The sequence below is a fragment of the Odontesthes bonariensis genome, chromosome 22 (assembly GCF_027942865.1).
Source record: "Odontesthes bonariensis isolate fOdoBon6 chromosome 22, fOdoBon6.hap1, whole genome shotgun sequence".
Taxonomy (NCBI): Eukaryota; Metazoa; Chordata; class Actinopteri; order Atheriniformes; family Atherinopsidae; genus Odontesthes; species Odontesthes bonariensis.
The window spans coordinates 19,180,410-19,207,139 of record NC_134527.1 but is presented as its reverse complement, the minus strand read 5'-3'; the positions used below and the strand labels follow the sequence as shown (position 1 = coordinate 19,207,139).

General features: G+C 40.2%; 1 protein-coding gene across 1 annotated transcript in view; it reads right to left on the bottom strand.

Moving 5' to 3' along the window:
- Positions 1 to 25,383, bottom strand: part of col27a1a (collagen, type XXVII, alpha 1a) — a 71,471-nt gene extending 46,088 nt beyond the window's left edge. Inside the window, exons 1-6 of the mRNA XM_075455292.1 lie at positions 24,950 to 25,383; positions 20,805 to 20,875; positions 13,716 to 15,226; positions 10,907 to 10,960; positions 2,715 to 2,768; positions 24 to 77 (exon numbers count right to left, since the gene is read on the bottom strand). Of these exons, the coding sequence (XP_075311407.1) occupies positions 24 to 77; positions 2,715 to 2,768; positions 10,907 to 10,960; positions 13,716 to 15,226; positions 20,805 to 20,875; positions 24,950 to 25,002 (1,797 nt within the window). The 5' untranslated portion in view covers positions 25,003 to 25,383. The remainder of the gene's footprint in view (positions 1 to 23; positions 78 to 2,714; positions 2,769 to 10,906; positions 10,961 to 13,715; positions 15,227 to 20,804; positions 20,876 to 24,949) is intronic.
- Positions 25,384 to 26,730: the final 1,347 nt, after the last annotated feature.

Genomic DNA, 26,730 nt, shown 5'->3' with positions numbered 1-26,730 from the left:
TAAGGAAAGAAGAAATTTATTACCTTCTCTCCTTTTGGTGCTGGCCCCGGTGAGATGCCGGGGTCTCCCTTTTTTCCCTGAGAGAAAAACACAAAGGAAAACTTTGTATGGGTGAAAATGACCCATTATGCAGGGATTTAAATTTTACAGCAACTATGCAACAATTATATTAATAAAATAACTTTTGTGGATTGTGGAAAAAGTTAGAGCTGCAAAAGCTCACATCTATAAATCACATTCTATGAAACAAAAAGTCCAAAAATGACAAAAAAACAAGACGGAGTCCTCAGAGTTCAATCCTGTAAGACAGATACTTTTTTCAGTAGGCTCAGTGCTGCTTCAGTCACACACAGCATGCTTCATTGTCAGCAGGTAACAATAACGAGGCTTCAGCACATCAAAGCTATGGATCGGAAATTACACAGATCGCTGACTACCTCTCTTTCCCCTAAAGACCGATGCCATTTACAACTTTGTTTCATTTATTAACGATGAAAGAGCAAAGACTGCAGTGCACCCTGAGACATCAAACACTTTATAATCTTCCTTTCAGCACACTTGCCAAATAGAGGGAGCCTACTCTGCACAATTCTGCCAACAACTGTCCCAAAGCACTGAGGCAGTATATAAGATCTTATCTTATGATCATTCCACACTGTTCCTTAGTGTTTGTGTATACCTGACATGTCAATTAATGACTTTTAGAGGTTATTGTTGGAAGAGTTTGTTTCTTTCCGCAAAGTCACAATATTTACTTTTTTTCTCCATTCCTAGTAGTTAAGTAATTTTAAGTAATGCTTACCGGCAGACACCACTAATTTAAATGGTATTCCTCAATGGATGCTGCCTCCCCAAGCAGGACAATGCATAATGTACCTATTCAGGAACACAACAAAGTTGACCCAACCTCCAGGCTTTCAAAATCCCTATAAGATTAAGAATATGTGTTGAAGAGCCCAATCCATAGAGGCCTTTTACAACATTCTACAGTACCCAAAGGATTTGCTGTCAACATCCTGGTCCCAGACAACACAGGACACCCCAAGAGGTCCTTGTGTCCATGCCCTGAAGGCTCAGAGTTGTTTTGGTGGCACAAGAAGCCTATACAATAATAGGCAGATGGTTTTAATCCTGTTGTCATTAAGTGTATGTTAAAGAAAAATCCCCTCTCTTATCTTACTCTGCCTGAAACCAAGAGACCACCAGATGCGCTTTGAATTTTTTTCTGTAACTTAAGTGGAAAAGGGGTAACAGATCATCTCAGAAAGACATGACATGAAAGTTGAGTCAAGATAAAAAATAATCTCCGGCAGTAAATTTGCAAAAAGAAAAATGATGTCATGGAGAAAGACTTTAGTGAAATAATGAAGAACCCATGATGACTGCTGTTGCTGATTGATGTTCACCAATAGAAATAGTTTGAAGTTGCTTAAGTAGCCTTTTGTGCACGGTTGAAGAGTTGCTCTCTGTACGTTAAACATGACGTTATGGCCAGCAGAGCATTAAACTTCATATTAAGACAGGAGAAGCAGTGACCTGTCATTTACCAACTAGTACTATCCAATGATAATAAAAATCCATACCCATCTCGAGGGGATGTGCTAAATTAAGCTAATTAGCTGGATTTAGTTCTGAATATTTACAGTACCGACATTAATTAGAGGGATATTGATCACTGTTAACTCTAACTTATGAAGCGTATAAGTGCATTTCCCGATTACATGACAACTAAAAGCATATATGGGTGGAATAATAATATTAAGAAGATTCTGAAAAGTGTGGAATGTAATTTGAAATTGCATGGAAAGAGAAGAACTAATAGCCAAATCCCACCAACACAGTCCTTGTTGGCCTTGTTGAGGTCAGGGCTCTGGTGATAGGGTTGGTCAATGTGACCACAGTTGTCACTTATCTAAGGCATTTCCATAATGAACTTTAAATAAAGGCATTGCTCTCACTCTTTGCTCTAAACAGACAGTGTCAGAGGTCAAGGGTGTTTGCAAAGGTATACATCAGTCCGGACAATCGCAAGGGGGGTGCAGAGAATTTGTCTTGGGTAGGGTCACCTCCTGTTCACACGTTAAAATTGGACAGATTTATTTGCAGTTCTCACTTTCCGACTCATAATGTCTTTTCCTGACGCTCTGATAAATCACTCCGACCCCCTCTGGTGTCAACAAACCATTTTCTTCTCTCTCTGCTCAGGTTGTAGAGGAAGCAAAGACTCCCTCTCACTTTACACAGGAACTGTAAATTAGTGCATGATGTTTTATAAACACACACATAAACTGTTTTTTTTTTTAAAGGTTGAGACTCTAAAATAAATAGAAAAAATGCGTAAAGTTTCAGCACTGACTGGAATACCAACACTCTTCAGTTTAAACAGTGAGGTGTTTGTAGTCTCTCAAACTGCCAGGTATGGTGGCCTTGCTATGAACTTAGATGACCCTGATTCGGCAGCCATAAACTCCATTACCCTTGTTACTCTTTATGGATTCCAGCTGATATACAAAAAACTGAAAATGCAAAATGTCCCCATTGGATAATCATTTAGATTAGAGGCAAAAAAAAAAAAAGGTTATTATAAAACTAGCAGCATGGGACACAAAACTTTGTAACTTATTAAATTGGAAAAACCATCATGGTTGCAAGAATTTTCTTTTTGCCAAAACACAAAAGGCTCACTTGTCTTAAGTTAAACCAACAGCGTGTACCTTGAGGCCAGGTGGACCAGGTCGGCCAGGGTTCCCATGTGGACCGGCGGCGCCCTGTGTAAAAAAACAAGAAAAAAACAAAATCAGAGACAGGGAGATCAAATCAAAAGGTGATAGGTTTCATTCATCATTCGTCATCATGTTCAGATGCAGACGGTGCCTTTGCTGCTGTGAATAAAATCGCAGAAGAGGAGATCAAAGACTGTCTGGAGAACCTCAGCCTTCATGCTATTTTAATGTATTTTCCTATACATTAACTTTGTGCGTGTGTCTGTTTGCGTGTGTGTGTGAGAGGTATTTGGGGTTGGTGTTGGGGGTAGGAGCTCATGGAAAATTGGGCTCTGTGGAGCTGATTCAACAGATGGTTGTGGTTTCCTGGCCCATGTTGCCTCACAATGCACCCTCTCCCTCTGATACATGCACACAAACAAATACACAACTGCCAGGCATCTTAATGATTAATGCAGATCCTCTCGTGTCAAAACATTTGGAATCTGAGTTCCTCTGCTGATGTGCTTTTCTCTCTGCATTGGCAGTTGCTGAGGAAATGAACACTAACAAAGCAACCTCAGCAGTGGCAGCACACTGGTAATGTGAACCATTGCACTCCATCCAGAAGCCCTCATGGGAAGGTTTACCAGAAAAACTCTGGAAGCCAGAGAATGAATGTACACCAGTTTCTTCGTTTGAACAGAAGCATGCAGACAGAAGCACAGGGGGTGGGTTGCTGCACCATTCATCTATCCGTCTGACTGTCTGCCTTCTCTTCTTCTGAGTGAGTTTTTCCTGTGGATCCCTGACCTCACCCCTGCCCTCCACGTGGTGTGGCACCCTTGGGCCCCTAACCTACTCCCGTCCTGGGTCAAGGGTTGAGCGAGTTGAGTGGAAAAAGAGCCATGAGTGCTTTAAGAGATGGGTCAGTGAGTTTCATTGAGGTGAGTCAAAACAAATCAGGAAGGCTTTATGTTCGTGATCTGGTCTGAAGCATCAAAACCCACATTCTACTGATATTCAGACAGGCAAATCTCTATTATCCCACTGAGAAAAAAACCCAAAACACTGTGGGGTTTGGGCTAGGTTATACAGCTTGACAAAAAAAGTCCTTTCAGCAAAATTCCAAAACTGACTTATTGGTCTGCTGCAGACATGACAACATAAATCCCTTTTTCTGTAACTGATCTTTCTTTAAAAGTTAATGACCATCATGTCTCATTAACTTGCAATTTAAGCAATATAGAGGTATCCAATATCTTATTTAAATCTGAAACGCCTCAAGATTTTCAAACATATTAAAGGCAAAAAAGAGTTTTTAAAAATATATTTATTTTAAGGATTCTCAAGATCTTGCCCCTTTTTTGGCCCACATACTCCCCCTTTCACTCTTGGTTTTTATGCAGCTGGCATTCCACAAGAAGTGGTCTGCCCACATAGTGTTAAGGAACGCTGTTTTGCCCTAAATAAACTTAAACAAACTGGACATGTTTGAATTACATGCTTCAAAATTACCCCTGTGGTTAACCAAAGGTTGGGCAGTACACTAGTAGGCAAAGGCTGGCATCGACATGTGGTCCTATACGCCGACCCTCCATGTTGTATTCCTCTCTCTCAAAACAGGTGTCTAATTAGAGAGGACCAGGGTGGGGCGAACATAAGCTGACTGCTATCAAATAAAGAATAAAATACGAACCTCTGAGCAATAGTGCAAGGACGTTGTTGTGGCTCTTGTGGGTAAAATGTTTCAATTCATGCGCACTATTACTGCAGCCCGAAATTGTGACAATATATATAAAAATGAAAGCTATTGGTTCTATATGTGCGTCTCTGTGGTATAAAAACCTTGATTCACCCCTAATTTCTTTATATTTTGCTTCCAAGGAGCCAGACTTGGTCGTAATCTTTTAAAGGGATCTTGAAGAACAGTTCTCGGGGCTTTCTGAAAGCATATTTGCTGCAATTTTCACTAATTTTCAGTCCAGTCCATGAACGTTTTCAGAGGATGATTGACTTGTTCAACCACTTAACACTAACCTATGCATCATCAGTCATTCATGCACAAAAAGGCACCTAACTTAAGGGATGAACAAGTGTTGTGTCTACACATAACAGACAACTGAGCAAGGAGCCAGCTCTAAGTTGTATATTTAATTACTTTATCAGCCTTTTGCAATGACAGATAATTGCTTCTCATTTGTTTAGTCACGCTTACAAAAAAATGCCAACGATAACACAGTTTGACAGACATAAAATACAATGTTTTCACCAACAAATGGATTCCCAAAGTGCTGTGTACTTAAAGAAGTAGGAGAAAATTGTACAATTGTCGAACAAAAGAAGAGTCAGGTTTAAAAATGATCTACATCAGATAAACAGCATGTAAAAGTGATGTCCTTAACAAATGGAAAAAATATCCAACAATGACTTGACGCAGGACCTGAGAGATGCATTGTGAGCTGATCCATTCACTGGTCACTGAAGTCTCATCAGAGATTCTCCATGGAAGGGTGGCTGTCAAGAAACCATTTTTGAGAAAGAGAAACAGGGAGAAAAGGCTGAGCTATGCCAAATGACACAAGAACTGGACTGAAAATCAGTGGCAGCAGGGCCTGTGGAATGATGATTCCTCCCCAGAGCCCAGTCTTCGAAATACTGAAGCAGTGTGGGATCATCTTGACAGAGAACGAAACAATAGGCGGCCAACATCCAAAGAAGAGCTTTGGATAGTCCTTCAAGAAGCCTGGAGAACTATTCTTGAAGGCTACTTAAAGGAAATGACAAGAACACTTGTTTAAGAAGGTTGAGGCTGTGTTGAAGAACAAGGGTGGTCATACCAAATATTGAAATTCAATCTTGGTCTTAAATAGCGCATTTTCATTCATGTTTTCATGTATTAATTTAAATAACTGCACACATTTTCTGTTTTCATGGCATTTTACAAAGAAATCAGGGGTGATTCAGGACTTTTCGCACAGTGCATCTGCTTGCATCTATAATTTTCAAACATCATAAACGCATGCTAGAGCAAAGACAAATTGTATCCTGTATGTACATGTGGATCTTGAATCTGGATGCATCAAACCACACCCACGGTTCCATTCCCACACAGAAAAGAAAGAAAGACCTCTTAATGGGCTATGCTGTAAACTCAGTCTGACTTTAAACACCAGCTCGTAAAAGACACTTTAAATGTATATACAGTCACCGTATTAAAGATAAAAGAGATTCTGTATGATGCTGTGCCAAATAAGAGGCTACGGTGCAACGTCTAATTAACTAACATTAGATTAAGAGAGCATGTGAAACTACTGGATGTCTTCATAATTACCTTTCCTATACACACAAAAGGACCTTTTCCTCTAAGGATTCAAGAAAATATTTCACTGTTCGATAGAGTCTCAGAAGCATGTCTTGCCACTGTTGAAAAAGAAGAGCGGAACTTACAGCCGAATGTCACATTATTTACGGTAAAACTTAGTAGACAGAGTAAATTAATTTGCTATGACAGCCAATATTTTCATAGCTAAATACATCATGCCATGACCTTAGTATTCGGAGAGGGAAATACTAAGTAATGCAAGGTTTAGCTTAGGCAATAAAAACATTATAATCTCGTAAAGGTGATGACATGTTTGAGAATTATGATGGAAACCTAGAGCTAACGTTATGCCAAGATGTTTAAAATGTGATATTAAAATACATTAAAACACTAAATGGGATTGCAAATATAGAGAATTAGAACATGGTCAGTAATTTTTACTATCATGAAACTCATTACAGTAATTTTCCAGAGCCAAGACCCATGCACACAGTTTACATACAAATAGGGGTTATAAAGACCCCTAAAAATGCTGATCTATTGCCTGGTGTTACCAAAACAACACAGTACTTTGCCTTTAGTTAATTGGAGATTTGTTTATGCTCTATTTTTGAATTTCCCCCATTAGGGGATGAATAAAGTATTTTTCTATTCTATTCTATAGTTTTCGAATTTCTATATGTCCATCCTGGATCTGAGTCCATGCAGGTGAAGCAAGGTTGGTGAAATTTGCTCAGTGACAGAGGAGCGTTGTGGATGGGAAGCATGAGGAAAGATGGGTGACAGAGATTTTTTTGCTTAGACAAAGGCCCTATTGACCTGAGAGGCTCCAGGCGAATACGTGCAGCCGGTCCTCAGATAGTTATAGGTCTGTGCACTCATGATGCATCAGCGTTTCCGCTCACACCCTCCTACAACCATCGTCATTATACACCCACAAACAGACTCGAGAAAAGCTCTGTCTGGCTATTAATGGACACCTAGAAAAAGCTTCTGAACAGACATCTGTTGCCATGGCGACGGCATCTCACACTCACATGCGCGGGATCAGGGATCAAGGTTCATGAGTGGGGCTTCTTGGACTCAATGGTGCTCTGTGTGTCATCGTACAGACCTCCAGTAATCCAAGGCTACAGAAGGTCAGGCAAAAACTGGCCGAGCTGCAACCAGCTCTGTCCACAGCAAAACCCAGGGATAGGAATCTAGTTCTGCACATCACTGCTTATGATCAAATTATGCTTCTCCACTCGTGAGCCTGAACCATAACATCAGGTTTGTCATTTATTATTTCACTGATGTGGTAAATCTCTCGTCCCAAATTGAAGCCACAAGTTAATCTGGCTGAGAGGGGAGTTTATAAAGCAAGGGTTTATGTGGAATGCATGTTTGCATATGTGTAAATATTTGTATTTTTTTTACAGGAATTCTTCATAATGTCACTCTTTATATAGGCAGGCCATAAACATAGCCACTTATGTCTGTGCTTTACAGCGTGGGATGGGTGATGTTGCATGTATGCACTCTTATATACACGTGTGTGTTAAATAAAATGACTATGAGGTCAGACACAGACACTGGCAATGTGTTTGCAAGTGACCCCTGTTAAATCTGCATCAAAACCAATGGCCTTTACAAGTGCCTTTTTATTGAAAAGACTTGTTTTCATTGTTTGTGCTTTGCAAAACAGCCACTTCCACTGACAATGCCTCAGGCAGTTCAACAGCTGCTTTTCTGGGCCAGACAAAGGCAATGTCTAAGCCACCAGGATGTAAATCAGTATGAGGTGAATGGGTTATACATACTGCTGATGAGTGAGGTTTAAAAACAGACGTGCTTGTCCAAACCTGATCAGGCTCCAAATAGTTCAAGTGTTACATTGCAGTGCATACCAACCGCTTTAATCATTTTGCTGTTAATATTTTATAGTCATTAATGGAAAAATTATCCATAGTATTCAATATAATGAGATGAATAGAAAGGTTTTGCTTTTTTTTTTTTTACAGCGCCTCTAGGGTATAGTTGGAAAATAATCTGCAGCCCGGTTTCACAAAAATGTTTTAACACAGAAGTAAAGTTGGCTTGACCGAGTTCATTCAGGACTGAGCTTGCATATTTAAGTCTAATTAAAGTTTATTTCAGGTAAGTTTGATTTGGATCATAAGAAAAACACTTAATGTTTGGTAATGTTGTGGAACACCTACCAGAGTCTAGATTGGAGGAGCTGAAACAGCTTTAAGCCAGATAAAGACCTCCTTATACATCTATAGAAGAGGTGTATCACAAAGACTTTCAGTCTCTCAGTCTCTCAGACAGATCAATACAAATAAAAAACAATTGTAAAGATGCAAACACATGCACCCAAAAACATATTGACTCTGGACAATGTCCCATGACTTAGGTTTTGAGGACAGTGGACCAACTTGTCTATAAGTACTATTCATATTAATACTATGTGCATTTGTAGATTTCCACAATATCTACAAACAAGTGGAAAACAATATAAAGACAAGCAGAAAAGACTAGGAAGTGTTGGATATGTGTATAGTCTTTCACTCTATTCTCACAAGGGCACAATTGAATGATTGCACTGGCTGGATAAAGTGTTTAAAAAGGCAGAGACCTTTCTAGCTCTGCTAGCTTGTTCTTAAATCGTCATCATGCTCACATGTGCACCATGATGATGCCAAAAATGCTAATGATTGGTAGATACATTTATCAAATTTGCCATTTTATATCAGTATCTTAAATCACTATGATAACACATTAAATGCTTAATTGGTCATTAGTCCTAAACAGTTGAAACTAATGGGAATATTATGTTCTTGCAGGTTTTTGAGGGATAAAATAAAGAATACATGGACATTTCAATCACGGGTAGGGTTGCCAACCGTCCCTTGAAAAACGGAATCGTCCCGTATTTAGAAACAACAGCACCTGTCCCGTATTGAGCTGAAAAGGGACGCACTTTGTCTCGTATTACTGTGAGAGTCTAAAAATAGTCAGTATTATGCCAATGGAAATGAATAACGGGGCTTTATATGAAAATGTATGGTAAATTTGTTCCCAGGCCCTGTCCTGCTCTGTGACCAATGAGCTGACAGCATATTCACACACGAGAATACGCTGTCAGCTCATTGGTCGAGGAGGTACTGTTGCTCGCGGAGAAGATAGCGGAAGACAACAAAGCAGCGTGCATGAGTGACAGTAAGCAGACACTGCTTTAAGCAGTGGTGGACAAAGTACTCAACTCCAGTACTTGAGTTAAAGTATTGATACTCATGGTCAAATCTTACTCAACCACAAGTTCAAAATTTTACTCAAGTTAAAATACTGAAAACTTACTTTTAAAAATACTTAAGTATTCAAAAGTACAAAGTACGTTTTCTAATATCAGTACATTGCTGTATTGTTTTATGAATGCTTTTACAGAACCATGTAACTCTCTGAAACCTCTTAATGTAGACTTTTTGCACCACTCAAATAACTACAAAATAACAACAACACGGCAGCTCTGAGCTAATAGTATGCAATAGTATGCATTCATTTATTCATTGGTCGTAAAGTATCGGTGAAATAAAGACAGATAATGCCTTATTTAGAGGCTGTATTGTCTCTGCCCTGTTCTCTCCTGTTATATGGATATACGCTAATCTCCAGTGATCTAAATATCTTCCGAAGGACGCCGACTTTCACCAAACTGTTATCGAGTAGATGAATGTATTTTAGGCCAGAAATAAGGACCAGGTTTTAAAAAAAAAAAAAAACTTCTCCTTTAAGAAAGATAATTATTTTTATTCAGTTAATTTTGGTATTTTGTATTAAAGTGAATTCCTGGATAATAATTTGTTTCACATGTGTTCATGTCACTAAAAAAAATTGCATCTAATTCAATTCAGATTCATGTCAAATAGTTCAAAAATCGCTTCGCTCACAAAAAAAAGGGGCTAAAAAATTCATCAGGCCAGGAAGGGGGAAGGCATTCGGGTCGGCCGGCCCTTCTAATGAGGTGTCCCTTATTTATTTTTCAGGGAGTTGGCAACCCTAATCGCGGGCATGCATTATAACCCTGCTGTTTAGAAACATGTCAATCCATACATGAGGGAGAGGGACATAGAGAAAAATAAGAAGTATAGAAGAAGTAAAAGAGAATTCCTGAAAGAAGACCCTTGAATGAGACTATATCTATTTAACTGCCTTGGAAAAAGAGGCTTTTCATTAGTCCAAAGAGGGATTCCATGAAGTGATGGTGTAGCCTGCTGCAACAGCTCAGTCAGGAGAAGAAAGTCCAGTGGAGCCATGTGTTCTGTGTCTGTTTACAGTGCTTTTATTAGGCATCCTGCGGCACAGGCAGCCTTTTGAAAGGCCGTCTTTATAGGAGCTTTCCTGTTTATGCTTAGGGGTGGGAGGTCAGCACTCGCAGCCCTGTGCTGAATATGGTCAATCCGCCTGCATAGGAAAACTTTGTGTGTGAGTATATGAGAGAGTTTGTGTGTGTCAGCTGGTTGATGGGAGGGATTTAAAGCAATGTGTGAGCCCAGCCTGGCAGGTTATTATTGTAACTGCAGAAAACAGTCCAGGGCTTCAAGGCTGGAACACATAGATACAGGCTGTCGTTGTCTGTCTGTCTGTTTATGCGTATGTCTGAATTTCTTATTACGGCTATTTGTGTAAGAACTTTCAGTAAACGCGTACGCACGTACCGGCAGTAGCAGTAAAAACAGAAACGCAAAACCCACAAAAACCCACCATAAGCCTACATTAAGACATACCAATAATTTGTTTGGGGGTCAATTATGGAAAAAAAACTATTTCTAGAGGTTACAAATGGAAGTGTGTTTCATGTGGCTGAGGGTATTTCAATGTGACCGAGGAGACTTACCCGAGGACCCCTCTTGCCTGGCAGGCCTGGCTTCCCTGGAGGTCCTGGCAGTCCCTGGAGAGAAATGATTCTGTCAGTACTGAATATTGATATACTACACAAATGATCTTTGTCAACACCCAAGCAATCTTCTGCCGTCATATCTGTCAAAACCATCACATTATTAAGACTTTTTTTTGTGTTTACACAGCGAACCCGTCCATATCACACAGGCAGCACTGTGTTTGCAAGGGTAAAAAGTGACACCCTTTCCCTCTGAAGTAATTCCATCTCAAGGTGATGAGAGTTCAGCCTTATCCATCAAGAAGTTCTGAGCCTGTGTGGCAGGAAACTGTAGAAACACTAGAAATAACAGGTCATTTCCTGCGCCACTCAATGCCCCTGTGTGTCTTTATCAGGCTTGCGCTCATTCGTTTTCTTTTAATCAAAAAAGAGGGAAACGGGAAGTGAGGAAAAACAGAGCACTTGTGGTTATTTTGGCTAACAAGGCCAGCCTCTAGGACTCTGGATTCAGAAGTCAGTTTTTGTTAAAGCATATATATGGCAATCTTAAAATGTCTTGTTCTATGTAAAATGGATCAACGTTTCTTCACTACACTGTTAGACATAGGGCCAAAGAAAGATGACAAAGAAATGAGAATGTGGTAGAAGAGCAGCATCATCTACCATAAAGAGGTGTCAGTGTTCAACCTTTTCTGGGGTTTCCTCATCTCAATTTTAACAAGGCTATGAACTTTAAGAGACAAGGGAAAAACTATTCAAACTTCAAAACAACAGCAACCTGCTCACACATACTAAGTCTAAAGGTTATTGCAATCACGATTACTACCTGCATACACTGTGTCTCTCTGTGATCTGGTTTACGTTCTGCTGAAGATTAAAATTGGATCCCCACCACCTCCTTCAGGATGACCTCCATAGTTGAGACCACCCCTCTAGATGCAGGTGGTGTGCTCTATGGTGGCCTAAACATCCGTCAACACACACACTGCCATCCGTCTTCACACCTACCCCCTGCTTCAATCGTTCCTCTTTACACGTGTTTGTTTTTTTACTCCCACCGTTTTTGTCCTATTTGCATAATTCCATCAATGGCAAGATACTCATTTTGTTGCTGCTTTCAAAGTATTTTCCAACCACCACATTTCCAATTCAGTTTAATGGCAAAGGGCTTTTATAGTTTCTTTAATTCAAATTTGATTTCACGGCCAACGCTCACTTCTAGTGAAATTCAGAACATATAAATCACATTCAGGTGTGCAGTGGAACACATCCAGCAGTGAGAAGGAATTGCACCATATCTGTGTCTGCATTGGATGTTTGTCCTGGCAGCCAGTTCAGTCCAGTTTGTGCACGATGGAAACAGAAGTCCAAATCACACTTCTGCTGGGTTTGCTGCACACTCTCAATGTCTTAGTTTGAAAGAGGAATGCATAATGAAGTTATTTAATGATTAATAAGTTTGAGCCTAGCTTCTCACTTTCAGATTTGTTAGACAAAGTGTATGATAAGTAGGCAGAGCTGAAACTATTGCTGCATAGAAAATTACCTAACTTTGTCACTATTGCTCATCTTTGCTCATTTTCCAGGAAATATAATACTGTATAATACTGATCTAATTTACTTCTTGGCCATAAATTCACCCCAGGCTATTTTTTCTAAAGAACAGGAACAGTTTTTCTAAGTTAACAGACACTGTATTTGGCACAGAAACATGAACCTTAGCACAGTAACTACACATTTACAGTAAATGGACATTAAAACTTCCCTCTATAACTTTTCTGCAATCTATCTATTTCCTTAGATAATTGCACTTCTAATTAAGATTACAGGCAGTGTTCTCTGAACGACAGTCTTGTTTCAGTAAAGTCTGGTGTGGTCATCTGTACAGAGGTAAATTAGCCAATCCTTGACCCACTGTGCTCTGCAGTCTACAGTAGCAAATTATAAAATTACTGCAAATGAGAGGCCAGATGCATCTATCAAACCCACACGCCCTGCTCACACTTTATGTCAATTATCGAAGCACAGGTAACAAGCACAAACAAGAAATATCGAGACAAACATAAAAATATAGAGGTCTGATTGTTATGGCCGTGTTTAGACGTGAAGAACTGCACCGACAGTTCAGCACTTATAATATGTATAAACATGTGTGACGCGGCACATCTCAACAGCTTGACCTTTTAATAATGTAATTGTTTCTACACTCTGGTAGGTGCAGATATCACTAAACTTACCCCCCAAATTAAATAAACAATAAGATGAATTTAATTACAAATGCTTGGTTGAGATGCACTTGAACAGAAAAAAGGGACTCAAGGGATTGGCTTCAAGTGACACACTAAAGGCCTGGGCTATCTTTGCGCCTGCATAGGGAAACTGAATGTTTACTGACATTTCGCCTTTGACTCTTGACCTTGCTATGAAAGGCGGCTATGTGACCTCGACGAGCACTCGCTGACAGAGGAATCTGTTGAAGAGACGGCAAGGCAAGGCATCAGACCTGACACGTCACACCCAGCTTGGAGGGTTAAACGCACAGAGAAAGGAGAAAAGATGGGAGGAAAAGATGATCATCTGTCCCTTGCAGGAAAGGAGAAGGTGGTAGTAACCTATATACATCTGAGGTCTCTCATTTCTAATCATTTAGCACTTGAATCAAACTCCACTCGACGGACTGGTTTTACCTTTATTAGACCATTTTACTGATCTAAAGTCATCAACTGCCAACACAAAACTAGCGTTTCTGTGGCATTTGAACAACAACACTTTAACTAGCCAGCTCAGGCTAAACAGATGTTCTTACCGGCAAGCCTGTATCTCCTTTCTGACCCTTAGGTCCTGCCAGCATTGAGAACTGTGTGGGTGGCACCTCCCAGCTCAGGAAACCATCAGTGGCAGGTGGTGTTACTGTGTTATATAACGGCTTGGTGGGTCGTGGAGTGACTGGAGCATTGATGGTTTTGGTTTGCTTTGTCGGCTTGATAATCTGTTTGGAGACGGGCTTTGAGGTTTTAGCAGATGCAGATTTGGAGATTGTTGGTTTTGAGGGGCTAACTTTGGGTAATGTTGGCTTAGAAGTGATAAGTTTGACAGAATTTGATTTAGGTTTGGACACAGTGGCTTTGGAGGATGGGACTTTAGGCTTAGGAGATGGTTTCTTGGCTGTCGTAGGTTGTGGTTTCTTTGGGACTGCAGCTTGATCTAGTAAGGCAGGCTTCGTCTTTGGGGGTTTGGTGGTGATAGTGGCTGGAGTAATATTTTTCCTCTTGCTCTCTGTTCCTGCAATTGCCTTTTTGGGGCTGTTTTGAGGAGTGGGCCTTGGGGTTGTGGGTTTGGAGGCTTTCTGAGTTGAAACTTTAGAAGTGGAGGGTCTTGAGGTTGGTGGCTTTGTGGGTGGTGCTGCTGACCTGAGTGGTGCCGTTACAGTTTCGGTCCTGGTCTTGGGAGATGGGGCAACCAAACCAAATTGGGCTGTAACTGGTATCACAGTTACCAGCAAGGGAGTGGAGATGGTCCCATCATTTGGCTTTATTGTTTGGGAGGGTGCCACATATCTGACAGCTGATGCAGCAGCAGCAACACTCCTGGCAAGGTTCAAGCCAGTGGACTTTCTGGTGGTTTCTGGGCCACTGTGCCTAGGGGTAGTAGCAGTAGATGAGATGTTTTTTCCTCGTGGTAAGATAGGCAGTAAAGGGGAAAGGTTAGGCCTAAATGTGTCAGCCTCCCTGCAATGTTTCTTAATATACCTGCAGTAGTTGTGAGCTGCCTGTGCAGAAGGGACCAAGTCAAACTGGCATATGGCTCCTTCAAAATGTGCTGACGCTTGCTGCTGGCTTGTCCTCCCCAACAGGAAAGAGCCCTGGAGCTCTGGAGCCAGTCCCTCCTCATTGTCCCACCCAAAGTCTGCCTGAACACTCTGCTCTCCGCAGGAGGCATATAGAGTCACTGTCTGTCCATTAACTCCCACTGCCAGCTGGTGCCACTTGCCATCATGGGGTTCATAGGGCAGTGAAACAGAAGTGTTTGGTCCCGTGTGTAGGACAAGACTGTCCGGTACAAGCTGCAGACCAAGAAGGAGCTGCTTCCGGCCTGAGAGCAGGGTGAAGAGGAAAGCACTGTTGACACGGTGTGAGCGTACACTCAGGACCAGTGCCAACTTGGGCCAGATGCCCGCTGGAAAGACTGAGCGCAGTGGAGCCTCGATGTGTGCCCGTTGGTTGAGGATGATCCCCGATCTGAATGGAATAACCCCTGCTGGCACAGAGCGTGATGGCTTCTCTCCCTTAAGCCCCAACTTCTGGAGAATGTCGACATCTGGAAAGAAGAGAGTGGCGTTAGATATGCAAATGATTATGACAGGCCTGTTGTTATGTGACCCCTTTACGACCTTGGCAAAATATTTAAGATTTATCTTTGAATGATAGACTTTACATTATCATCCTTATCACATCTTTTTAATGTAATGCATTTTTCATGCATCCTCTTCATGTTCTGCAAAATTAGTACATAGGAATTACCATAGTTGACACAATCATCAATAACAATGCACAGCAAAAACACAGTGAAAGTATGGTATGACAAATTGTAAAAATATCCCATTAAGGTTACAGCAGGGCACGTGCAAGACACAGAAGAGCAACTGAGCATCGGGACTAATTAGAAACTTTTACTATAGTTTGATTTGCTCATGTATTTATACCATAGATATACAGTATATATATATATATATATATATATATATATATATATATATATATATATATATATATATATATATATATATATACAGTATATATATATATATATATATAACACATCACAGTCATCTGTGGAATAAAACATGCTTAAATGGTAGTAAAACTGGAAACAACACTTGAGCAACAATTTGTCAAAGGTAAATCAAGATCAATTGAAACGATTATTTAAAAATTCATGTGTGAGAACAGGCTCTGCAAAAGAAATCGCCTGAATTCACTGGATTATGAGCAAGCTTTACAAACACTTCCCATGAACAAAATAAAAACAATGCATAGTGCTGCTAACCCGTATGAAAGACATGGCAGCATTTCAACACATCATGTCAGAATTACACTGGAACAGCAGCTCACTAAATAATGGAGCTCAAATACTGCAGGGTGAATGGGCAGGTTTAAAAAAGTAAATAAAACTAAAATAAACAAACTCACTGGATTTAAAGCTGATTAGATCACCTCTGTAGCAGCTTCAGACCAAATCAGATTTAACTCCAGACGGACATAAAACTAGGATGATAAACTAAGAGTATGGTAAAACCTTTTTTTGGTTTATCCTGCTCTTTGAGTGGGTAAATGTGGCAAAAAGGCGCTCTTGCAGTTTCAATTTGAAATGTTTATGTACTGGAGAATGATGTTTTTCTCATATTCTATGAAGTTAGACTTTTGTGATGCATTAAACAGCTTTAAGTGTGCCCACAACAAGTGTTGCATGTTTATTTCTTTACAGGCCTGCAAACCGTTAAAGGTATAACATAAACTCAAATATGAACATCTGCAATCTTAGCCCATAATTCAAAACTGAGTCGAAGTTTGCTGAATTACAACAAAAATAGTTCCACTTCAGCCAAACCTGATCACATTTAGTTCCAAATGCATACTCCCATGCTAATATACACTTTTTCTCAGTGCCCCTGATGAAGTCACTAAAGTTTTAAACGAGATTCTGATATGGAGAGGAAGATGACCAGGGAATTGTCATGAAAAAGTACTCTACCAATTTAAAATAATAGTGTCAGAATGATGATTGAGAGTAAAATCACTGCAGAAGAACCAAAGGTAGTGGTTCCTTTTTATTTCACAGTTTTTGTAGGCCATGCTGGTGTTCACCACACGTTTTTGAAAACATAATGGCGAGTGGAGGTAATTTTGAAGGCCAATGCAGCGAGTACCAGGAATGTACAATCAGGCTTAGGGGCCTAATCCTCTATTAGTAGCCACCTAGCAAACACATTGCTCCACATGTGGGAAAAGATCATTGGATACCGTATAATGCTGACAAATATAGGGCAAACGTGCTGGTGATGCTTGCTGCAATGATATCAAAGAAAAACCTCCTTGATTTAAGACTACCGGTCATTCGTGAATGAAACTAGATTACCAGACAATCTCCTCCTCCTTCCTCCTGTCAATCATTCTCATCAGTGGAGCCAGATTTGATATTTAGAACGTGGCCAGAGCAACCACAAGTGAGTACATAATCTCCCTCCCTGGACCCAGAATACAGTTTCCAGTCTATCAGCCAACTTTGACTCTGTTCAGCATTTCTCTCTCAATAATCCCAACTCTCATTCTTCTGATGACCTGTGATCTGTTGGCCCCTCACCATCTATAGTCACTGGGCTCACTCTGACCTGCACTCACTGGTTCTCGTCTAATGGGGACATGCCTATAGAATGGGAAAGATGCGATGCAATGCTCTAATGTTTGCTGCACGGGTAAGTCGTGCAGAGTAAGGCCTTCAATGAAAGGCTTGCTTTATTAAATTGTTGGACTTCAGACTTTGGAAATTTTGCACAGAAACAGCATGGAAAGTAAAAAAAAAAAAAGGAAAAGAAAAACTTAATGGGAAATTTAATTCCCCATCAGCAATCCAGTTACTGTAACAAGAAATGAGACCTGAGGGAGAAGCTGGAGAAAGAGATCTTATTAGTGTCAAGCCAAATCAAAACTTCAGTTCTGCTTTATTTAGTACTCAGCATTGAATATGTATATGATTTCATACAAACCTGTACTCAAACATATCAAAAATATTTTTTTGCACAGTGGAATGTGTTCCAAATGTAAGCTTGCCTCTCTTGTACAACTAATTCTTTATGGTCTCTCTATGTCCTACATAAGCCTGCAAGACTTCCTCTTGCCTCAAAACATTAGGGCTTCGTAAAATAGAAGCAAGACTTACATTGGGTATATTGTATACCCATCCACAATAAATTCTCCACTCTGTGTGGTCTCTTCTGCTGTAAAGGACAACAAGACTTTGCAGTGAGGCAGGATGTTCATCACATGTGTCTGCTCTGGTCATAGACTGCTGTTTCCAATGTCTTTACTTAAATACATCTTGTGCTATTACTGGGGCATACTGTATATTAACCCTGTGGTTTTACAGCATACTGCATGTATCTGAGTCGACGTATGTTGAACACATGGCCAGAGTTTATAGTTATTCTCTGAGCTAAGTCACTCAAGGAGGACAGACAGAAAGTCCAAGGCTCTTCACTCTGTAATCTTATCCACTGTAGAGGATGAGGTCACTGATTCACACTCAAGTGAGTTCTCCTTTTTGCTGGCCAATATGAGCTCACAATGAGTCATTTGTGATATTCTTAGTCCCCACAGCAATACATTGCATGTATTTCCCATAACACATTTTGAACTGACACCTGTAAAAATTAATTACATGTTAACAAATGTATAAAACAGAAAACCACATTTTTTTCCCCCACACGACTGGAGCTGCAATGGGGAGACAAAATATGATAAAAGAAGCTTTGTGTACAATTTAAAACTGTTTCTCATTGTGTTGGCAATTTGGAAGTGATACAAACATGGGGGCCGTGGGAAATGTGACACGGAAAAATGCCACAGACAAGAATTAAAAGTGACCAAACAACAGAAGGAAACTGCAATGGCACAATAGTGGATGTTAAGAGGTACGCTCTTTGACTGTTATGCTACTTTGGTGCCCCGATATATACAATCAGCTTCTATATTGTGCTCATGCAGTGCTGCAATGAATGAAGAAATACCCTCAACTCGCTAATTGGGCTAATGCTCTGAAAAACAGGCTTAAGCCAGTTATATACTAAGGGGTCCAGAGAGTAATTCTGTTTTCTGCACTGCCTCCTGACAGAGTAGTCAGGAGGAGTTTTATTATTTTCTAAATTTGATTATTTATTTATTTTGTTTAGCACAGCTGTTTGAGTCACGCCTCTTCTCACTGTGTGTGGCAGGGTAATAGTGCATGGAAAACAGGGCTTCTTTTCCAGATTCTTAATCAGAACAACCTCAGCTTTCAAGGGGATGCACTAACAGTACTTCTGACAGTTTGCTAGGCTGTAAAAGCCTCACTGACAGCAGCGATTTACAACCGAAAAAATGTCCCTGCTGAATGTGCTAAACTTAAGAAAGACTGCCTTAATTTTTTAGAAGGAAAAAGAAAGGAGGAGTGGGGGCTGATTCACGGGACTGTATTAATAACGTTTCATCAGAAAGAACCACAAAATGGTGCAAATGATTACAAGTTACCCCAAAACATTTTAATTACATCAAATAAGTATGACAACTGGGTGGAGAACCTCCAGATCAAGCATCATCAAGGATTAGAAGCTGTCAGTGGATACTGATTGAATTTTACACTGCATGTTAAACCTGCTACTGAGTTGGTGGACTACTTGGTTGGCTGGAAAATTTGTGAGCACAACACTGACATAACATCACCTGATCCCATGACAGAACATGCAATAGTTATATTAGTACACAGTGAAAAATACTACATTTTCACAAGAAAGGCTAAACATTTTTACAATTACTATGTCTTCCTTCCCCTGTTGCCTACACAGGTACAGCTGAAGCTTTAATTCATCAGCACATCAACATCAAAATCAACATCCATATGTGTTCCTTTATTATGACATCCACTTCCCACATGTAGTTTCCGTTGAGTTGACCACAAACGGATGGTGGGAGCAGCAAATCCATGGACCTTTATTACTTAATAGCCCCTACATAAACGATCTTGTGAATTCAAGACTTTGACCTGCAGAATGTTTTCAACATCTATTAGACTTTACTACATCCTTACCACTCGTGATTCCTTGCCTATCTATTGCGCTCTCACCCTTGAACGATTAAAGTTAGAATTAATGCAAATCATTAGTATTACAGGTTATAAAATGTAAGACAGTAACAAAAATCTACATGGCTACAGTTAACACATTTTGCCATTCATGCTTTGTCACATGAACCCTGCCCTCCAGAAAACAACAACCAATGAATATGTTAACACGTCACAAGTTACAAACTTTTTGACACTACAACATATTCGCTAAGAGGACAATCGTATTTATTACACAGTTTCTGATGAGACTGGGCTGCTTTCAAAGGGAAACATATTGGCAAATAGATGCTATGTCAAACACTTATGAAGCAACAATATTTTTCATCTGAAGTTGTGTCTCTGGTCTGTGAGTGTTTGCCTAATTTTCATTCTCTTTTAACTCTGGTCTCCACCATCAAAAAGAGATTTGTATTTCCTAAATGCTAAATGTCGAACTGATGTTTTTTCACAAGCTAGTTTCTGTGTGAGGCCACTGTTTGACGCTGAGCAGGACGCGTACAGTTGGTGTCACAAATGTAACGTGGAAATATTTTTTAACGCTTTGCAAATCCAAGAGGAGCTGCAAATGGCTTATCATTATATGTGCAGTGTTGCACTTTGTCCCTTTGTCTTTTGATATACTTTCACTAAAATATAACTTGTAGTACTTATAAATGCTTTGCCAAGATGAGGCTTCAATAGCAGTTGTACATCTAAAACTGTGACATTTACATCCTGTCAGCTGAATGTTGTAAATCACCAAAGAGAGACAGGAGTGGTTTTACAGAAACGATCTATAATCTGATCGCTCCCTTGCTTACTCAACTTATCTTACTCAACACCTGTTGTCATGGCAACGGTTGGCCCAATTCCCATAGCAATGTGTTTATGTACTTGGGCTCTGACCAAACAGGCAAAGAGTAACTCTAAAATCTCCTCAGCTTTCTAATATACTTTACTGTTACTTTTTCTATTTTCTACAGAGGTAAACTTTTCAGCACATGCAAGAGAGGAGAGAAGATGAAGAGGATGGGAGGCTTACCTTCAGGGTGTACTTGTGTAAGTCCCAGGTAACAAGTACAATATAAAACTGTACAGAGCAATAGGGCTCTCCTGAGGGAAGAGAAAAAAGGGTTGTTATAGGGAGGCATCAGTCAAACAGCAGTGAATCAGATAGTTGTTTAACTCTTAAAGCAGTCTGGTATCTTTTTTTTCCTCAAGGCATTTATAAACTGTACCTAAAAGCCTAATTCAATAATAATCTACGTATGAAAGTGGATATACAGTGATGCCTTTTCATTATGTAATAACAACTTATGTCATTAGTTTAATTAAAGTCATTACATAGTGTGCGTTTTGCGATTGATAATAAATTCTGGCCAAACAGCCCAGCCACTCACATGGATTTTCACAAAATGGTTATAACACAAATCTTTAGTATTGACGAACAAACTGCCAGTTTTGACCTTTCAATAAAAGACGACTTTTAGGAAGATGGTGCCGGTACTTTTATCTCTAAGAGGAATGTCTGAATCATATTTTTTATACAAAACAAATCTGTCATCAGGGAATCTGTGGCATGAATCTTAATATACCATAATATTATAAATCAGTCTGAGATTAACATCAAAATTTGGTCTGCAAAAGAGCTGCAGCGAAAATAACAAATGGGAGCTGGATGCTGCAAAAGCACTTAGAGCACCTTTCTATCTCAACCCAACCCCCCCCTCTTGTGCTTTGTGAGACAAAAATACTATCGTATACTTATCCACCATCTCTTCTTCCAAAACCAATAAACAAACGCATAAAGAGCAAAAAGATCTCACTCAACACTCTCAACACATCCAGGTGTGTAGCAGGACTTAAAGAAACGGAATGGTGGGCGGATTGAGAGCTCAGTGGGGGACCGAGATCTGGTGACAGGCAGGAGAGCCAGTGTTTACCACTGGAGGTCATCCAGACACACATGGCTGCACACACATTGGAGGAGGAAATGTGTATAGCAGCTGTGTCTTGAGGGCCACAGAGAAGCAGCCAAATAAGGTTCCAAATACAACAGTGTGGAAATGAAAGAAAACTGTTGCATAAACATATTTACCTGCACTCTCCCTGACAAAGACGTGTCTGTCTCCCTGTGGAGGTGATTCTCTAAATAGCCTCAGCATTAACTAGTAGCAGCTTCCTCTACTGGCCTGAATGATTATAATCAGGGTGAGTGTGTGTACACCATGGATGTTTGTGGTGTCTATGTCTCCTGCTTTTCCCGCTCCTAGATGCTAATAAAGCTTCATCACAGTCATTCACACACACACAAACACACACACACATACACACACACACACACACAGCTGGCTGTGGTTACACAGGATGCATGTTTGCCTATATTTTCCTGACTCCAAGGTGATTACAGCCTGATTCAGCGTCTTATCAGCTGAGGAGAGATCCGTGCTCTGAAAAATGAGTCATGAAAGCTGCAATTTTAACTGAAGCAAAATGACTCTCATTCTGTTCCTCTGGCTGTTCAAAATCTGTTGAAACTGGACCAAGTTTCCCAAGAAACTGCTTTCTTTGGCTTGTCATATCAAACGCTCTCAGTAGCTTGTTTAGATTTTCATTAGATTTGCTTTTGAAGTGTACGTGACAGGTTGAGGTTTTTCCTCTATGGAACAGTTGAAGGTGGTTGCACTGAGAGGGATTTGTGAAAGGGGGGGTTGTTTAAATGAGAAAGGCTGACGTCTGTACATTCAAACAAGTGTGGTTTTCTTACTGCAACAGTGAGCTATGACATGACTCCTCGAGGGAATTCTCTGGTAAGCTGAGTGAACAGAATACAGGCTGGATGAACAACCACTCCTCTTAAACCAGACAATAGATTGTGTGCTGTGAGCCACTGTACTCACACATCAAAGATAGAAGGGGGACAACACTGCATTTTGCCGCTGATACCATCTTTTTCTTCACCAGCGGATCTTAACATTGATTAGTACACATATCCAAAGTGTTCAACAAAGTTTGAATTGTTCACACGGAGCAATAGGCTGATGGAGACAGTGAGTGTGGACAATGCAGTGATGTGTGGATGAAAACAAAATGATCTTGTTTTCTTTCAAAGTTGTAAATTTCACTCTTTAATGATATGGTTATTGTTTTGACTGCATTGGAAATGCCCCGTCCGTCCGTCCATCCGTCACACCACACACACAAAACCATACAAGTTGGGTGCCACATGTCTGCTATACCATAACCAGTGAAGGGGAGAAAACACAGAAAAACCTATGTATATTTTCCATTTCTGTTCACATGTTTGGACTACTCACTGATTCCCTGAAAAGATTTCCCAAAGGTGATCCTACCTCGTGAACACACACACGCACACACAAAGCACACAGCGGAAAATTCCTAAGGATGAGCTGACATTAATGAAGGCTGATGAGGAGGAGAGTGCGCAGTCCTGTGGTACACTCACATGTCCATCATCTGTTCTGTCTGTTGTGAAGCAGTCGCTCACTGTCTGACTGCTCACTTCATGACTCATTTCCAAAATGATTTACACATCAGTCTTGTTTCAAGTAGGAGCAAATGAAGCATAACATGTTTGAGGATTTAGAGGCTTTAGAAAGGATTTTGATTAATATCAACAATGATGATCTCAGGTCGTGTCAATCTGAATATTTTTCTTTTGTTTTAGCCACATTTTAAAATGTTACATTTACAGCTATTAGAAATTTAAAATAAACACAAAAATAAACTTTGTGAAAAGTCGGGAACGAGAAAGGGCGACACCATGTGGATATGTGGTGAAGTGATGTTACCTGAAGCTGATGCCTCGCAGGTACTCTTTTTCTCTGTAGCACAATCCATGCCAATCTGAAACTGGTAGTGTCGTTGCTGCAGTTCTAAACTTTGAAGGAAGAAAACCTCTTTTCTTTCTTTATTTCCTTCTTTATCTTTTCTTTTTTCTTTTTCTTTTTTTTTTTAAGCTATGCCAAAATGCCCCAAAATCCATTTAGGTCCAAAAATCATTTGGCACAATGTGACAAAAAAAAAAAATTGACGGTGGTTCAGTCCCCGGAATTCCATTTACCTCACTTTCTCGAGATCATTCAATAACTAAGCCAGATTTTAACAGCGCAGTAAAACCTCATATCGATTTGTGTGAGAAAGAGGCATGCATCATTGACTGAATGCACAAAAAAAATGAATGAAGCACTGACTCTTCAATATGAGGGCAACATGAGGTTGTTGAATCTACTATCATTCACTACAGCCCCATCAATACCAAATAGTTCGATCAGAATCACAACAGACCGATGTGTTCGCACTATTTGTAAGGATCATGGGGAAGCACTTGCAACAAGCATCTGCATTTTATGGGCTATCACGAGGTGATAAAAACTAATTTAATCTGCAGATGTTTTCTTAAATAAACTGACGCTGTCGTCGAGACGCATGTAAATGCATAGCTATGTTAGTTTTATTAGCACTTTCTTTCAAGCACCTGAAGAAAATCTTCTTTTAACGGCGACGCGTAAAGGTGGCTGTAGAAATGCGTAAAAAGGGAAAACGTGGAAAGCATCCTAACAAGATACAAACGGTCTGGCGGATGCTGATGAGCCTCTCGTGAAACTTTATAGGTCTGGATGATTGCCTTGTTTGCTCGCTTGACAGATGAGCCAGTTTAGTAAACACTACATAGCAGAGCTCATACGGGCACCTTGTGTACACATGCTTAAAGAAATAAAGAAAACATCTCTGACACTTAAATGCACTGCATCTCTCTGAGTATCACAGTCTGTTTTGTATAGAAGCAGACACATTAAGTCGAATATCAAAGGCAACACGCACAATTTGCCAAGTGATCGTGTTTATGCAGTTTATGTACGTTTTGAGAAATTTAAAAATGATTAAAACAAGCAACAAATTTGATCTTTTTGGCAAATCAAATGCACAGCATTGTTACGTGTCATACGAGTGACAAATATATGGTCCAAACAGAACCTATTTAGAGCCTCTGTAGTCCCCATGTGGACATCTGCTCTGTGTGCTGGATCACAGCCAGCCGGCACATCACAGGTAAGCACATGGAAGCATCCAGGTCCTTAAAATGAAACTCAGTCCCCGCTGGGAATATATATCCCACGGCGTCTCATCAGAGCGCACAGACACTATTAAATAAATGTTACTTACTTTGTGTCTAGATGAGAGGTTCTGCAATCTCTCCTTCGGGTGCCTAAATTCATTTGTATTCATTTGTCCTGGCAGTCAAAAACCTGATCCGTTAATCACAGCGTGACTCCTTTGCAAGGTGGCAGAAGACACCGGCCGCCGTTTTACGCATTTGACAATCTTGAGATGAAGTTCCAGAGGGAAAAACTCATGTTGAATTGTCTGTCAAGCCCGTCATAAATTCCTTCTGGCCGTCTAGGTTGACAGAGAGTTTCCCTGTGCGATTGTTTGTCGATATTCCCTTGCGTTTCATTCATTTATGCCAGATCCAGATTGAGGGACGCGCAGCCGGAGAGAATGTTGGGTTGTTCAGAAAGGGGGTTACGGAGTCAGGAGCATTGGACTCATCCCTTTCCTTTTTAAATAGGCTTTCTGTGGGTAAAGCGATGGCAAACACACCGCACAGCCAGGTGTCAAGTTACAAGCCCAGCGGTTGTATCGAGCAACTACACGCCTTCTCCAGGGGGTGACCCCATAGATCCGGCTAACCTGAATGAGGCACAGTGACAGGGCAGGTTGCTCAAGCACTGACCAGGGATGCTTACAGATACTGCCGATATTCGCATTTCTTTAACCAGAACACTGTCCCTAAATACATGATATGATTTTGTTGTGTGAAAATTTTCAAGCTTCTTCTTTGGATGTACCCAACCGAGAAGGTGATGCAGAATGAGAATCAGAATTTCTCTATTTGCCAAATGTATAATTTACACAGGAATTTGAGCCGCAGAACATTAAATAAAAGTTAACTTAGCAGAAACAAGTAAAAAAGAAGTTGTGCCTTTGAAAAAAAAATACAATTGAGGTGGGATATGTACAGAATGAGATGACCACAATGAGATGACTGGAAGTATGTACAAGATGGCAGGAATAAATATTTTTGACAAGAAGTGGATATTTACGTGGATCTGCATACAGAGATGGGGGGAGAGAAATGACCTGCATATGAGAATTTCGTGTCTTCATTGTAAACTTAACAAATGTGTCTTGTCTCCTCTTTGGATAAAAATGATGAAAATATTCTTAAGAAGACCAGAGGAAATACCATGCAAAATACATTAAATCATGTATAAGATGTTGCTTGCCATTTTGAACAGTGTGCAAAACCAGAGGTTAGTCCATATGTGAGACATCTGCATTGACATCAACACTGACAGTTTTGTTCATGATGCTAAAGAAGTGTTAATGGAGACGTGCAGGAGAAGCAGCACCTTGATGGGCTCCCATTTCCTTAATAGGGGTCATGGCCTGATCCAGAATGAGGCGGCCAAGGACCCCGGTACATCCGCTACAGCCAGTAATTGCTCAGTAAATCCATTTCTTGCTTCATTGCCTTGAACTTGAGGCAAAGATATGAGAAAAAATGTGAAACAAAACTGGATAAATACAACCAAAGCTTGCTACATGCCTTGGTTAGAATTTTAGTTGGTAAGAAAAACAAATGCTGGCTTTGGCAACATCCCATCATAATTCTGATCATTCAATTAAAAAGGACCAACAAATTTAGCAGGCTAGTTTAGTCATAATTAAATTGATTTAAAGGGAATTTCTGGATCATTTCTGAGATACGGAGAATTAAACTCTAAAACCTGCCCGAATGAAGCCAAACTTAATGAGTTGTTATTACAGCAAACTGCCAGATGAATGCTGCATACAACATCAGTGGATAAACAACTAGCTGAGGAGTCAACATATTATGAATGTCAATGACATGGTCCATTAGAGCTAACTCTTTGAGCTGA